General features: G+C 45.8%; 1 protein-coding gene and 1 long non-coding RNA gene across 4 annotated transcripts in view; one reads left to right on the top strand and one right to left on the bottom strand.

Annotated features, from left to right (window-relative positions):
* Window positions 1–2,639: 2,639 nt before the first annotated feature.
* On the bottom strand, window positions 2,640–13,994 carry zbtb45 (zinc finger and BTB domain containing 45). Its single transcript, XM_035636151.2, has 6 exons — window positions 13,848–13,994; window positions 11,485–12,812; window positions 10,973–11,107; window positions 8,930–9,070; window positions 6,830–7,100; window positions 2,640–6,602 (listed from the first exon to the last, which is right to left on the bottom strand). The coding sequence occupies exons 2-6, from the start codon at window positions 12,550–12,552 to the stop codon at window positions 6,184–6,186; spliced, it is 2,034 nt and encodes a 677-aa protein (XP_035492044.1). The 5' UTR covers window positions 12,553–12,812; window positions 13,848–13,994; the 3' UTR covers window positions 2,640–6,183.
* Window positions 13,110–16,029, top strand: part of LOC118311966 — a 22,924-nt gene continuing 20,004 nt past the window's right edge. For all 3 annotated transcript variants that reach the window (XR_004794116.2, XR_004794113.2, XR_004794114.2), the window contains exons 1-2: window positions 13,110–13,329; window positions 13,771–13,936. This is a non-coding gene — a long non-coding RNA (uncharacterized LOC118311966). The remainder of the gene's footprint in view (window positions 13,330–13,770; window positions 13,937–16,029) is intronic.

The following is a 16,029-nucleotide window of genomic DNA, read 5'->3' as shown; positions in this document are numbered from 1 at the left end:
CCAAACTTTTGTTTTGTCCGTCTGCGAGTGAAACACAACAACAACAACAACAACAACAACAACAGACTTGTGTCGGGGGCCTGGGAGCAGAGTTCATCAGTAACATCTGTTGTCTTCCCCTGGCGACCACATGGTGGGATGTTCTATGGCCGACGCTGTTGGCTACTGCCAGAAGTTGAAAGTGTCTCCCTGGAGACGGGTGAGGGGGCCTATTCATGGAAGAAACAATGTCCCCCACGCTAGATTTACCACCGCTCCTATTTCATGCCGCTGAAGAGCGAGTCAGGTAATTCATGGCTCTGAAATTCAGATCAGTGTCGAGGAAACGCCCTCTGGACGTCCAGCAACTTTGGGGTTTTTCCTTCTCTTCCCCCGTTTGCTCCAGAAAAATGTCCTTGGAGGCTTTTTTTCCACGACTAGTGGACTAAAGCTTTTCACCTCAGAGTCGTAATCTTAACGTAGAAGTCGTACTCTATAAAAGAAAAATGTACACGTTGCTGTTGCTCACTATCACCTCTTTAAATGCCCCTCGGCTTTCGCTCTTAATTGCCCCACAAAGACGCCGATTGTGTTTTTTTTCTCTCTTGGACACAAATAACTGTAAATCATCGGCCCCGGTGGAAGTCGGCCTCTGGCTGGGGTTTATAACCCCGTGGCATTATGGCAACAGACTTCGGCAGACAATGATGGAATTGACAATGGGCCACACAAAGGGGCCACCCTTGGGAGAGCCTGCGTGTCCCTCGGCATGCTGGGAGAAAAGAGAGGAACAGGAACAGATGTTGTGGAGTAACAGATGCCTTCTGGCCAGAGTTCAGCCGCGCGACCAGCGAGGAACCTTCAAAGGCTCAACGCTGCAGGAGAAGAAGAAAGATGATCAATGGGCTTTCAAGGAAATACAGCTTTTATGTTCGTCGCCTATAAATCAGTCGGGATTTTTCTTTTTTTTTTGGGGGAGAAATGGCGGCGATAAGAGGACTTTTGTGTCGGAGGGATGAATGCGGACAAAGGAACTACAGTGTCGCTGCAGGAACAGAGAAAAACAAATGGAAATAAAAATCATTCGATCAATTTGAGCAATGAAGGGAAGTTCTAGGCAGGAATGTTGCCGCTTGTCAGGGGCCCCGACAAGGACAGATCAGACGAGAGAGGAGCTCTGTAGAAAGACCTGGCAGCCTCGTCGCTTCATTGTGGAAAACATCCAATATTTTCCTGATACAGTGAAAACGTTTTCCATCGCACAATTTTCCGGTGATACATTTAAATTGCTCGTTATTGTCCGACCAACAGTCAGAAAAGCTGTTGTCTCAAACTAAGCAAAAGTTTGTCATTTTGCTTGAAAAACAGGAGTCAATGATCAAAAGAGTCCACAGGAGTTTCCATTGACTCGACTATGGATCGATTCCTCACTTCAGCTCCATCAGCGAAAAGCTCAAAATCTTTTCTGAACACAACATTTTTTTTGGGTCTTCTTCCAAAACAAATGTTCCGTGTTGGAACTTCTTTAGTCTGTTTACTCCACAAACCAACAAGATGTGTCTTTATACTTTGTCACAAAATAGGCGGAAATCACAAAAGTGTGTGTGACAGAATATAACAGCTCCAAGCTCTCACACAGGAAGTCGGTTCAAGACCCCGTAACAAACCAAATCATATGCAGAGGCATTTTTCTTTTTTTTCTTTTTGTTACCACGTTCAAGCCCCTGGATGAGACGTCGGTCAATAAAGAATCTAGAACTGCAACAGTTACTCGATCAGTAATCCACGACTAAATTAATCGCCGACTATTTTGATCATCGATTAATCGGTGCAAGTCGTTTTTATGGGGAAAAAAAAGGCAAAATCCTCTGATTTCATCTTCTTCCATGTGAACGTGTTCTGGTTTCTTTGCTCCTCCGTGACAGTGAACTGAAGATCTCTGGTGTGTGGACGAAACAAAACATCACGTTGGAGTTTGGGGGAAACACGATCGGCATTTTTCACCATTTTATGAACCAAACAACTGATCGAGAAAAGAATCGACAGATTAATCGATGATGAAAAAAATCGTTAGTAGCAGACCTGAAAGAATCCATTCGATTGAGATGATCATTTCATGATCTGCATTGTTTTGTGGGATTAACCAGAAGACTTGGGTTGGGGTCATCAGCGTCTACATTCGACTGACCTACACAGAATGTACGGAAAGTCACTTTCAGACATGCACCGAGTCCGGACATTTTCCTGAACTTTTCCGGACGGGCTGTACGCAAATGTCCCCAAGTGTCGATATGGACATTTCCAAAAAGGAACTTTTCCTGCCAGCCCCCCTCAAGTAAACTTTTCCAGAAAATGTCAAGAGCAGGCGCATACGAGTGGCGCGCCTCAGCTGAATGACCTGGAACATTGGGTCCGGACATTTTCCGGAGTTCGTGTCTGAAAACAGATTAAAATAGTTCATAGTTAATAAGCAGTACATAAGTGCATCGCGGCACTACCAGCTTCGTTTTAACACATTGTGGAGTTGCTTTTCCTCGCTGGACACAAACAATCGCACAAACTTACATCAGGGAAAGTGTCTATATATATATGTTTGTATATATATTTATATACATATATATGTATATATTTGGCTGAGTAACACACGCATGACAAGCAGCTGGCCTGGAGCCATAGAAGCCTTTTTTTATTTGGAGAAAGAAATCTTTGAAATCACTCATTTTTAAAATTCAATTAATTCATCGAGTACGACATCTAAGTTCTCAGAAAAAAGTTAAAATCATGCCTTTAGTCTTTTTTTTAATACATAAAAGATGCGGTTTTACCATGACAAGTGATTTTTTTTTTGTAATTTATTATAAAATGACAGTTTCTTCTTCTTCCTCTTTTTCTTCGTCTTTAACATCTGTTAAAAGAAATATTAATGTAGAAAAGACAATTATACCAACTTCCCTCCCGATAAAAACAAAAGACAACAACAACAAAAAAAGGCATAACACAGTACGATACAATGCAATGACATGGCTTCGTAGCACACATATTACAGTACTGTACAAGGGTCCGCCTCAGACAAGATGCACCGTCAAACCACTTCCACTGCTGAGGATGGATCAAACCTCTGAAACAGCTCAACTCTGCTTATTTACCAAACCCAGGCCACGGTGCCGCGTCGCGACTGGCAAATGAGGTAACAGTTTCCAAGAACAAAAAACAAAGCACCAAAGGTTTGGCGATAAAATGATATATATATATATACATACAGTATATGTATATATATAGCTTATATATGTATGTGAGTTAAGGGCAGTTCTCTTAAAACTCTTCATCCACAACACTGCAGATTAGAAGGAGGCCGTCGGCCGCTCCACTCACATAAGCAGGTTTTCAAATATTTTTTTCCCCACATTGAAATGGGACATTTTTAATGTCGAGATCTATAGTGAAGTCCAGACAGAAAAAGGATTTGAATCTCCGTCTTATGCTGGATTCACTCTTTTAAGTTGAAAACAATTAAAGTGAATTTTCTTTCTCTCTCTCGTGTCAATTAGAAGGCTCTGACAAAGTTAACTGCTGGATATCTCATAATGCGTCGACTTACATACACTAAGGAAAAAGAGCAAAAAGCAGGGACACGTAGGGTGGGTTTAAAAAAACAAACACAAAAATCACCTTTTAGGTGTAAAAGAAAAAAATAATAATCTAAAGAAAAACAATCTTAGGCCAAATACTTTGGGGGACAACTACATCTAGGTCTAAGTAACATGATGTGCAAACTCAATTGTGCATAGAGATCAAATTGTAATAAATATTAATGTGATAATTATCATTATCACCGGTTTGACTTTGTCAAAACTCGTAGGGGTGATTGTACATTTTCATGATTAAGTAATTTAGTTTGACTAAAATGTTTTTTAAAAAAGATTTTTTTGTTTGTTGTGTTTCTTTTAATACAATGCTGCGAGAAAAGCTTTTATTTTTTAAAGTTTTTTTTTTTTTTAAGCAACAAACACTTCCCATTTATTATTATTATTAATAACCAGAGCCCCCGAAAAGACAAACACAACCAAACACTCAATAAAAATCCTGATAAGTCACTGATTTGTCATCGTTGTTCCACCAAGTCTAACTTCCTGTGAATGACTCTTTCACTTTAAATGGGGTTTTTTTCTTCGTTTTTGTTAAATGTTCTTCCGTATTATTTCTGCATCAGAGAATCACATGAGCAACAAGGAACAAAACCGTAGCGTTATCGCGATGTACAAGAATTTCACACAGAAGTACTTTAGTAAGCTTTCAAAAAAAAGTAAAATGGATCTATCGTAGCTTTATAGTTTTCACTGTTTCTTCGTTTCGATGTAGCTTAAAAGATGTGAAGCATAATGCCTGTCTTTGGACCACCGAGGTAATTGTAGGCGTGTGTGTGTGTGTGTGTCTCTCTGCGTGTGTGTGTGTGTGTGTGTGTGTGTTTGTGTAAAACATGCTGAAATGTTTCCCAAATGTTTCAAAATGAGAACGTAGTGTCCCTCCGAGCCGCCGGGGGACTCGTCCTGGTTTCGAGGTATATGATCCTGGGCCGACCGGTGGCGCCTGTGGAAAATGTTACAAAGCTGTCTGATGGATGATGGTGAATTTCATTCACGCTGCTGTGCGTCGTCACGCCGCCTCCCCCTCCCTCCCTGCCGTAGCCCCTCTCCGCTCGCTTTCCTTCCTCATCGAATCATTCATCAACAACAGTATTGGTCACCCTGCTCTGCTCCTGAAGAAAGCTCCCTTCAGATTCAATTCACTTAATTCACCAAGAGCAAGCATATTTTGAGATCTTCACTTGATGCCATGATGTTTTCCACCAGCTGTCGTCTAGTCACCAAAGTCTTGCTAGAACCTTTGGAGAAACTGCACCGCAGGGACCAGGGTCTACATAAGCAGGCCCCTGCTGGGAGGGGTAGTGCTTGTCAAGAGACTTCACAGGGGCCTTTGGCGTTGGGCTTGGGGCGATGAACTTGCCTGATTGGTCGAGCACGCCAGCATTTTTATTCCGCAATTTACACAAAAATTGCACTCGCAAAGCAGTAAATCACGATCAACAGCGGTGCTGTTGCTGTAGTGTTGCTACATGATAAAGCATCATAGATTGTTCTATCTACGTTTGCATTACTGCCACCTGCTGGACTGGAGTGGAACAGCTTGTTGTGGGCGTGAATTTTTCCCATACATCAACAAGCGAATATGCTTAATGTTCCAGGGTCATTAGGCCGCGGTGGAAACCAACGGCTTGAAAGAACTCTTAAGTTCCCGGGACTAATAGTTCTAGATAAATTTGGTCAGAAACGCGGTTCAAATCTGGCCATTATGACAAGCTATCATTACAGTTAGACAAAACATGCTAACAAGGGCAAAGTAAGCCAAAGCTACCAGAACACGAACCGTCGCCCGTTTTGTTCACACATTTGATTTGATGCTCTTCAAGATGCGACACTGAACAGAACCGACGGAACTCCAGCTCTCAAACCTGAATTAAGTGAATTGAAGGTGAATCCAACAGTGCAATCCCTCGCCTCACCAACCAACCATCCTTTCCCACCTTATTTCCCTAACTTGCATCTCTGTATAACCCAGGTTCTCCCGCCCCCACCCAACCCAAACCCTCCATCGGGTAGACCCCTTCGATCCCGATCCCGCCCTCCACTTACCGACTCCCAAACCCGCCCTGTTTTTCCTAACCTCTTTGGTGACTCTCTGGTTTCTTTGAAACAGGGTTCCTACACATTATTTTCTTTCCAACAAATTTTCTGACTTTTTGGATGGACTTTTGAATGGCTCTTCAACAAGGCGCGTGATTGTTTGCTCCACAGCTTATGATTTGTCATCACAGGAACAAATGTCACAACACAGTAAAGGACAGTAGGGTTACAACTATTTAAAAGGTTTTTTTGTAAAAGGGAACTACATTTTACCCCTCCCCTAACATTTACATGATTTTTGTGCAATTTCAAAAACACCTTATAAATTGACATGATTTTCAAACTTTAAAAGGCCTCACGGCCGTGTGTAGGAACCCTGATTGAAGGTGGTGTTAACCTAAAACAATGGGGAACCTCTAAGCGCCGTTCCCACCAGAACAAAAGATCAACAAGGCTGTCAGGACCAAATAAGGAATGGGCTCACTAACTTCCCCCTGTTCCCCGCATCTCCCCTTCCTTCTCTCTAGTTGGAGGAAGCTCCGTGGCTGGGCATGTTGGACATGCTGCCGACCATGCCAGCCGGGCCAGCCATACCTGAGGGCCCTCCCAGAGCCGGAGGGCTGTGCTTGGTAGGTGAGGTCATGTCGGCTCCACGCCCCTGGCCTTGTACCTGCGCCTGGGGGTTGTGGTGGGCGTGCTGCAGGGCGTGGCGCTCCAGCAAGGTGCGGTGTGTGAAGGCCCGGTGGCACACGTTGCACTGGAAGGTGCGCTCGGCACGGTGGGTGCGCATGTGCACATTGAGCGAGCTCTTCTGGGTGAAGCGCTTGCCGCACATGGAGCACTGGAAGGCCCTGACGCCGGTGTGCACCACCATGTGTTTGAGGAGGTAGTCGCGCAGCGAGAAGGAGCGCCAGCAGATGGAGCACTGATGAGGTTTCTGACCTGCGAAGGCAGAGTTGATGACAATTCACTGTAGGTCTTTCACATTGGGGTAAAAAAAATTGGTACCTGAAACAGAAAAGACTTGGAAATGTACCAAACCGGATCAGCCTATTACCTGAATGCTGGGACCTGGACCCATGCAGAACAGAGATATGCCAGACGCAAACCCCATCAGCACAAAAAAGAAAACCAACCTATAGAGTGCAGGAGACGGAGGCATGTCTTACCAGAGTGGATGAACATGTGCTTGCTGTAGTTCTTCCTGGAACGTAAAGATTTGCCACAGTGCGTGCAGTCGAACGAGGTCTCGGATCCCTGGGAGGAAGGGGAGGGGCCACCTCCGGAGGCGGAGGGAGGCGGGGCCGGGGTCATCGGCGCCGGGGGCGGGGCCGGCTGGCTGGGCTCCGTCGCCGCCGCCATGCTTTCAATCCCGCCCATTGGCCCGCCCACGTAGAACGGCGCCGGCTGTGACTGGCTCACCGGATACTGGAACAGAAGCTGAGCAGGAAAAATCATCAGAAATTAAAACGGTCATCCGCAGGTAATTTGTATCTTTATTTGTTTCATTACAGTATAGATAGTTAAGTTAATGAGTTACCATGAATTTACTTATCTTTAGTATTTTTTACAAATCTCCTATTTGTCATGTCGCTTACATCTTTTGTTTTGTTGTATTTTTGAGAAGCACCATATTGCATCTATTAAAAAGTCTGCAATAATAATTACTATAATTATGTGTAATATCTAAACAAGATTTAATTTGTCTTTCCTGCCCTCTTAAAAACTATTTGTCCATTGAAATTAAAAAAACATTTCAAAGAGCACCTTCTAATTATAATCAAATTATCAATCAAGAAAATTATGATTTAATGTTCCGTTTTACTGTGTAGTTAATATTGTACTAGAAATAAAGTGACAGCGGCTCCATTTCCATTTCCACATGTTCTTGCCTCTGCTCCAGCAAACTTCTCAAAGTCGTCACCCCGTCAGTCAAAGTGTGTAGGTGGAGGTTTGGAAACAAGACTCATTAAAAACTGAAGCCTTCATTTTATGGTTTTATGGTTGTTTTTCTTTGTTTCATTGGTCTCAGCTGATTTTTTTTCTTCTTTTCTTTCTTCCAACTTTATTTTAGTGCTGCAACTTCTGTCAACGTCCCCATCATCACAAAAACTGGAGGAGATGCGGCAGATGTCTTTGCTAAATGAGGAAACATGCAGCTTTTTAAATTGAACTACCTTTGACAAAGAGTTTGCATTTTGACAGCAAAGACGTCGCTTCCAGTCAAACTGCTCAGACTAATCATCTGCATCTCATATAGTTTATTTCCATAAAAAAAGCTCATTTACCTGGTTGAAAAATAACACCCTTATTGAACAATACACCAGGGCTTAGGGCTGGGCGATATGGCTGAAAACTGTATCACGATATAGGTGTTTCATATCGGTCGATATCAATAATTATTGATAATTTTTATGACCTAAGAATCACAAACACGACCTCACGAGATGGCGAAGCCAAACGTGATACTGTTACATGATTGGCTATTAGGCGTGTCACTCCATAAGTTGCTAGATACCAGAGGACGAGTGCCGGCGTAGCTCGACTCTTTGCTCCGGTTTCTTCCAACGAGGAAAAAAAAAAGATTGAATCAATCATCTAAATAGTTGGCGATCAATTTAGTAGTAGATTACTCATCGATTAACAGTTGCAGCTCTACAATACAGACTCTGATATTTTTGACCTCCTTCGTAGCACAGTCCACTCTCGAAGTACGTGAACATCACATTCTTCTACGCTGCACCACGATCGGCTCCAAACTCACAAAAATCCTGCTTGTCGGTGCAGGTCTTACACATGCAGGTCTTACACATAAGGTAGATTTATGGCGAGCACACAGAAAAACGCTTCCCCTTCAGCAGATGCAACCGTGCACACACTGCGAAGCTCAAACATCCGAGAGGGAAGCGACAATGAGGTAAACACATTTTTTTTTAAGAGGAAGAGGCCTTTAATTATCTGTTGGTTTCAAAAACAGAATCACTCCTCTTCAACAACGACCAAGTTTGGACGAGACGCAGACAAGAATAAGATTAAAATTAACCCAAATATTTCAAAAGTTTCCTCTGAACGCTGGTTTTAAAATACGTCTACATGTTTTTTAATTGATCTACAATTTGCCATTACTCCTGAACTCAGTCGGCCTGATTCTGTCGAGCCAGTGTAGCGTCAAAAAGGATTTTTTTTAAAGGTTTTATTTTTAAGGTTAAATATTTGCATAATGTGTTACCGCAAAGCATCACCAGATAAGGAAGTCGACAGCGACCGACCTGGTTGTTGATGGACTGCGTGGTCGGGGGCGGAGTCAGAGGCTTGTTGACTCGTCCTCTCGGGTTGAAGGCCATGGCCCGAGGAGGCTCGCTCTGGGGCCAGAAGCTCTCGGAGAACACGCCCTGCTCGTCGTAGAAATCCTGCAACACGCACACAAAAAATACAGGTTTCCACGAGGAAAAGATCCCAACACTCATACATCTCACGCCAAACCAGTTTTGTAGGTGTTCGCCCCTTGGGTTCGGACCCTACCGGGAGGATGCTGAACTCTTACCTGCTCCATGGCTGAAAATCCTGCTCGCCGCAACAAATGTGAGCACATGTACAAAACGAACAGACGCCCCTCCGACTACACAACAATCTTTAGCTCCTCCGCTGCGTCTCCCTTCATGTGCGGATCTGCGCAGACCAGTTCACGTTTCGTTAGCTGCATTTGCAAGCGTTTCTCTCTGCACCAGCACCACGTGTGCAGGCGCAGATGTTGGAAGAATGTGTTTGCATGGTGCGGTCTGACCTGTCAGGCTACATTACTGTGAGAACAGCAGTTTATCAGAGGTACGGTTTGACGTATGGCTGGGGAGGTGATTCGAAGAAAGAAACCGGCATGGGTGGAGCTCGCCTCAACAGAGAGAGCAGACGGAAATCCCAAGGTGAGAAACTTTCCGTTTGTCAGGCAAACAGATACAGTGTTTACTTATATTTACTTTGATGTTGCAAAATCACACCATTCAATAAAAACCAAGAGCGAAAATGACTTGGATCGAGTCATGTCATCCTACGAATGGAACTGCACCGTCATTGACGTAGTAGTCGACACTCACTGCCAGTCACAGCTCAGTTCACACTACAGGATTTGGGCTCGTCGACGTCTGGCAGATATCTGCTAGACATCTGGCAGACGTCAGTTGTGAGCCCCGACTTAAAGGGGCAGTACGCGGCCGGGGTGTCGGGGAGTGATGTTTCAAACTGGTCCATACCACTATTTGGTTTTTCAATTTACAGAGCCTGGGCTTTGTAAATGGTTTTTTAAAAAGATTTTTTTTCAGCGCGCACACGGAACCGACAGCTGTATGTTGTTTTTTAAAAAAATTTATTTTAAAAGTGGATTCAAATCGCTTACTGCCCCTCTAACACATTTGGGTGAGGCCCAGAATTTGTCGGCGAACAGAAAAAACAGGGTTAAAATCTTCTAGTGTGACTTTATAACATATCATGGAAACATCTCTTACCATCTCAAAGGGTGATTGTTCTAATCTCATCTCCAAAATCCAAAAATTAGTTTTAGAATAAATAAATATTCAGGTTTTTTTAATAGTATCTGGTCAAGTTTTGGATTTAAATTTGCATTCTCAAGGTGAAGGGTCACATTAAAGTAGTACAGTCGTATAAAAAGCAGCATATACAAATATTATAAATACACTAAAAAGTTGTGAAAAATGTAATAACGAGATGTTTCTCTGAAAAATATTACATCCGTCATTCAAATGAACAACGACGTGTGAACAAGTCACAGTCTGTCCTGAGATAAACAAGTATATATATATATATATATATATAACGTGAAGAGGCTTCACATCGTGTCATGTGAGCTAAAGCGCTGCAGAGAAAAGAAAAAGAACTGCCCCAAAAACAGAAAATGAGCTTAGTTCAGGGTGAATTGATGATCACATGCTTTTCTTTCCTCTGCGTGAAGAACACAAAGTCTTTAACCCTCTTAAAACCCGAGGGGATGTGTATTCATTTTTCCCAATTGCAGGAACTTTCTCTGCAGAAAAACTGTGCCTGAATCCCTGAATCCCTCTGACTGCGCGGCAGCTGTTGCCCGAGTTACAGCAGGCTGCGGCAGAAATGTGCTCTGCCACGTTTCCCCCCCCCTCGACTTATTTCAGGACGTGCGACAGAAGTGCTGAGCTTTTAGGATAATCCTCAAAAAGTTTCATCCTGAAGCACATAAAAATTCAACAACGCGAACTTCAACGCTTAAAATATGCACAGTGTATTTTTGAAAACTCGTCTCCACCTCACCCCGAGTGTGAACCTACCTGTCCGAAGCCTGCCATGGATTCCTGGGAGCCGTCCTGCCCTCCATCTCGCCTCGCCTCCTCCAAGGTGTAGACGTTGCCGTCGGTGTCGTGGACCCCTTCGTCTTTCACCACCACTCCCTCTCCTCCCAGCACCTGGAGGAGAAAAAAAAGGTCCAGTTCATTTCAGTTGTGAGTTGCAAAAGAAAATAGAGGAGGAAGAAGAAAAATGAAAACAAAGGCAGCAGATGGGTCTCTATAAGAACAACAGAGCATTGAAGTTTTAATGCCGTACAGTGAATATGCAGAAGTCCATAGAATATCAACAAGGTGATAACTGCTGAAATCCAGACGCGAGCTTCTCGTCGACGACGGCGCAAAGTGCAGAAACATCTCAGCGATATATACGCCAATGCAGTGAGTGTGCGAGGAAGAGGGAAAAGCAGCGAAAGAAAGAAAAAAGGCAAAGCGTTGCAGCTCTGCATGCCTGAAAGCTGTAACCATGGCAACCCCATCCCCTTCCTTCCCCCTACCTGGAGTCTCAGCGGCTGCCTCTGCTTGCGGCTGTGGCTCGCCCCCCTGTCTCGGTCTACGTCTCTCCCCCGCTCTCGCCCGTCCACCAGGTCTTCCTCCTCGCTGTACCGGTCCATCCCCACCAGGTCGTCCGAGAGGTCGGTCGCGTTGCCGCGCAGGCTGTCCCTGCCGATGCTGTCCACGCTGGCCACGCCAGAGCTGCAGCCCGCCGACAGGTTACCCGCGCTGCTGGCGTTGGCGCCGTTGGCCGTCTGCGCCAGCAGATCCCGGAGCTTGTACCGGACGTCCTGAGTGCAGCTGGAGCTCTGCTTCATGAGGATGGCGCCGGCCGCGGAGCCCATCCCGTCGCCGCACATGGAGCCGGCGCCCATGTCGCCCAGTGCCATCAGACTCACGGCGTTGGCTTGCTCCATCGGGCCCGGGCCGCCTTCGGCGACACTGACGTTGGCACCCCCCAACCCCGCACCCATGTTACTCGCAGCGCACTCAGCCATGAAGTTGGAGAAGTTTGCATATCCCCCACCGCCGCTCGCTCCGCCGACAGAACAGCTTGCACTGCCGCCACTCTCTCTCCCCTTGCCCCCACCGCGCTCTTCCTGTTTGGGGAGAACTCCTCCCAGCATCGCTCCGCCTGCTGCTGCCGCCGCCGCTGCTGCCGCCGCCGCCGCCGCCGCCCCTGCGGCCGCCTTCCTCTGAGAGATTATCTGGGTGCACTCGTCGATGACCGTCTTGATCTGCAGGATGCTGGCGGCGGTGAGGATGCAGAGGGCCTGCGACTGCAGCACCACCAGCGAGCCGCTGTACATGAAATCCACGAGCTGCTTCACGGTCTCGGCGGGCACCAGCGGCGGCACAGAGATCTCCGAGTGGCCCAGCAGCAGCTTGTCCTGGAAGAAGGGGCTGCCGGCCGCCAGGACGCAGGCGTGGGCGCGCAGTGAGGCGTCGTGTATCCGCACGGTCACGTCGCAGAAGAGGCCCTCGCGCCGCTGCGTGCGCAGGGCTTCCAGCACCGACTGGCTGGAGTTGTGCAGGTGGATGTAGTGCACGGTCTCCGTGCCGGGCGCCATGGCCGGCGGTGGCGAGTCGCTGGGGATCGGGTGGGAGTGGGGGTGGGGGAGGGGGGGGAGGTGCCTGGGGTTCTGCGTCAGCTTGAGGGGTAAGGAGGACAGGGAGGGAAACGGGTACAGTGCATGGGCCACGGTGGGGCCGTGTCCCGTCAAACAGTCATGAGTCTGATTGGAGGCTGCCGAAACTGACGAGCTGCCCTTTGTCGTCCTGAGAGGGGGCGAGACGATCTCCACCGGCGGCACCGTCTCCGTTTAAAAACCTGTTGAAGGATTCGCAATGACACTGATCACACACACACGTTTACATCAGCGCTCAAACGATCGAGTCTATAGATCGAATTGTCAGATTGATCGTCGATGGATTTCGACTCATGCTTCTTATAAAAGACTTTTCTTTGTTTTGAATGGACTTTTTCTTTTATGTTTCCACTCCTCGCGATATTCCGTCGCGGAATCAATCGACTAATCGAATAACCAATCAACATGTCGGGCTTCGGTTTCGATCCCTGCTGTGTGTCGTCATCAGGCCACGTCACGGAGCCGCAGGTGAGGACCTGCTGTCACCGCCGAGTCGCGCGCGTGCAACATCTGCAACACCTGTTGGGTTTCTTTGGGGGGGGGACTAATTGACAGCACGTGTCGTGCGCGAGCCCAGCCGCCGCTCGGGGGTCAGTGTTAAATAACGTGGCTTGTCCGTGTCCGGTACCCTAACGACAAAAACACCCGTTTGGTCCCGGTTGGCTGATGAACCGAGGCAGGGGATGTGAAAGCGGACAGGTAACCCGACCGACCGACCGACCGACCAGCGTCAGCGCCGCCGCGGCGACGGACGAGGAGAGGGGGGTGGGGGGGGCTAACGCTAGCTTCGCAAGCTAGCTGTTGACATTAGTCGCACGGGAATCTGCGCAAAACCCGCGGAGTCGCACGTGCGCACCGAGCGCCGCCGTCGCCCGACACACGAAGGTGAATCTTCACCTGTCGAACGGCCGCTGGCAACGCGCCTAGCAACCCGGAGGGAGCAGCTGTCCGATGCTCAGCCCCGCACGCTGCTAACCCATTAGCTACATATGCTAGCTAGCTGGCTAGCGCAAATCTCCGTCGACAACAACTAGTTCAGCTTTAGCATGCTAGCTAACGGGCTACCACCCATTTTTTCCCTTCTCCTCCTTCTCCTCCTCCTCCTCCTCCGTCTTCTTCTTCTTCTTCTTCCTATTCCAGTGCAGATCCCGTGAACGTGACACTCGACTCGTTTACAGTCGGTGTCACCGCGCGAAGCTTCAACGGAGAGCACGTACCTGCGGTGAGCAGCGACCGTCCGCCGCTCGTCCGTGACTCGGGCAGATGGATGCAGCAGGAAGCCCTCAGCGTTAACACAGCCAACCTGGTGAGGGCTGCACACACACACACACACACACACACACACACACACACACTGAGACACACTGACACACACACACACACACACACACACTGAGACACACTGACACACACACACACAGACACACACACACACACACACACTCAGAGAGAAGGGATGTGGAGTTGCCTCTGGTTCATCCATCGGTACCTGGGATACTTCTGTCACATTAAAAAGCACAAGCTCACACACCTGTGTACAAATACCTGCAACACATCACTGGAGCTGCAACGGTCACTCGATTAGTAATCCACTACTAAATCCAACTATTTTGATAATCTAATCAAGTAGTTTTTTATTCTCTGATTTCATCTTCTTAAATGTGAATATGTCCTGGTTTCTTTGCTCCTCTGTGACAGTGAACTGAAGATCTTTGGTGTGTGGACGAAATAAAACATCATCTTGCGGTTTGGGGAAACACGATCGACATTTTTACAGCATTTTATGGACCAAACAACTAACCGATTAATCGACAGATCAATCGATTATGAAAATAATCGTAAATTGCAGCCCTACATAACACGCGCACACACACTGCTGAACAAACCACATCTATACATTTCATATTAAAATATATACCAGTCGTGGAACATGGACAAAGCAACATATTAAATGCATTATAATGGAAAAATACTTGAATAGCAACAATGCAAAATTAAATAAATACGCGGGCTAAATCATAGCGACCGCTGTAAAAGAAGTGCCGACAGATTGAATGTGTTGGCAGGTGTTCAAATGTAACGACGGGGGAGTGTGATTGTGTAAAGTAAAAATCTCGACTGATAAAGACCTCAGTGACGTGGCGGCAGCGTCTGGAGATCCGAGCACAGCCGAATTAAGATGGTTACTTTTTTTCAAGGAGCGATGAACGGTAAAAAAATAAAGTGTCTGAAACCTGTGTTCTCCGGAACCAACCGCAGAGGGCGACTCCACTTGTTGTTTCCAAGAGGAACCCGCCTGTTGGTGTATGCTTCTGTTTTTTTTCAAGCTTCGAGTTGAGGTTCTTGTTTTTTTTGTTTGTTTGCAACCAGATGTAGAATTTGGGGGGTGTGGTCTGACTGAGAACTTGTCCAACCTACACCTGCAACCATTGGACGGTGCCAGCTGTCAATCAAGCTGTATCCATGCGCGTCTGTGTGACTGTAACGGGACCATAATGTACAAAATAAACATCGTGCTGTTATTGAAGAAGACTTGCAACTAGAGATTGAACCATAAACTCCTCAGGAAAATGTTTACCTGGGTTTTTGACTGTTGCTTGGGTGGAAAAATAATTCTCAGCACACCATGAAACAGGCACTTTCACTGTGTTCTGACATTGCATCAAACAAAACCATTTAATCGATGAATAAAGAAAATAATTGTAAATTCGAATTTAAGAAGTTATCCTTATTTACAGTTCTAACGTGTGTTTAATATTTTGGTAGACTGACAAACACTGATCATTTTTCATGACATCTTAAAGACTATATTAATTAATAATACATAATATAGTATGATTAAAGATGTAATAATTTGTACATATATTATTGCTTTATTAATTGTTCTGTTATCCACTTTGCTGCTGTTACACCCAAATGTCCCTATTGTGGGCAGATAAAGGAATATCTTATCTTACAACTATTAATCATAACCCAAATTAATTTTGCAGTAAAGTCAAAATTCCACGATGGATTGAAGGACAAATTTGCTTTTTTTTCTCAAGGGGATGGATCATAAAGTATATTACAAGTTGTTTTAGAACATTTAGTTTGGAACCATCTGTTGCAAATGTCACATTAAGTTATTCCATAAATACTATTCCATAGAAATTTTGAACAGTTACGTGGAAAAGATGACACTTGTAGTCAGAGTTTTAAGAAAGAGACACCAGGATTTACTCCACAACAAGTTATATAATTTAATGGATTCACTTTTCACTTTGTGTCGTTCACAAATCTATATTGATGTAAAAAATAAAATCAAAAAAGGGAGGAAATAATCCAGTACTCTCCCTTCTCTCGATGTAAGGCATGCAGTCTCGACGGAGCTTCGGACATTGAAAGCTACAGGTCATTACA

The sequence above is a fragment of the Scophthalmus maximus genome, chromosome 8 (genome assembly GCF_022379125.1).
Source record: "Scophthalmus maximus strain ysfricsl-2021 chromosome 8, ASM2237912v1, whole genome shotgun sequence".
NCBI lineage: Eukaryota > Metazoa > Chordata > Actinopteri > Pleuronectiformes > Scophthalmidae > Scophthalmus > Scophthalmus maximus.
This window is presented reverse-complemented; position numbering and strand designations above follow the sequence as displayed.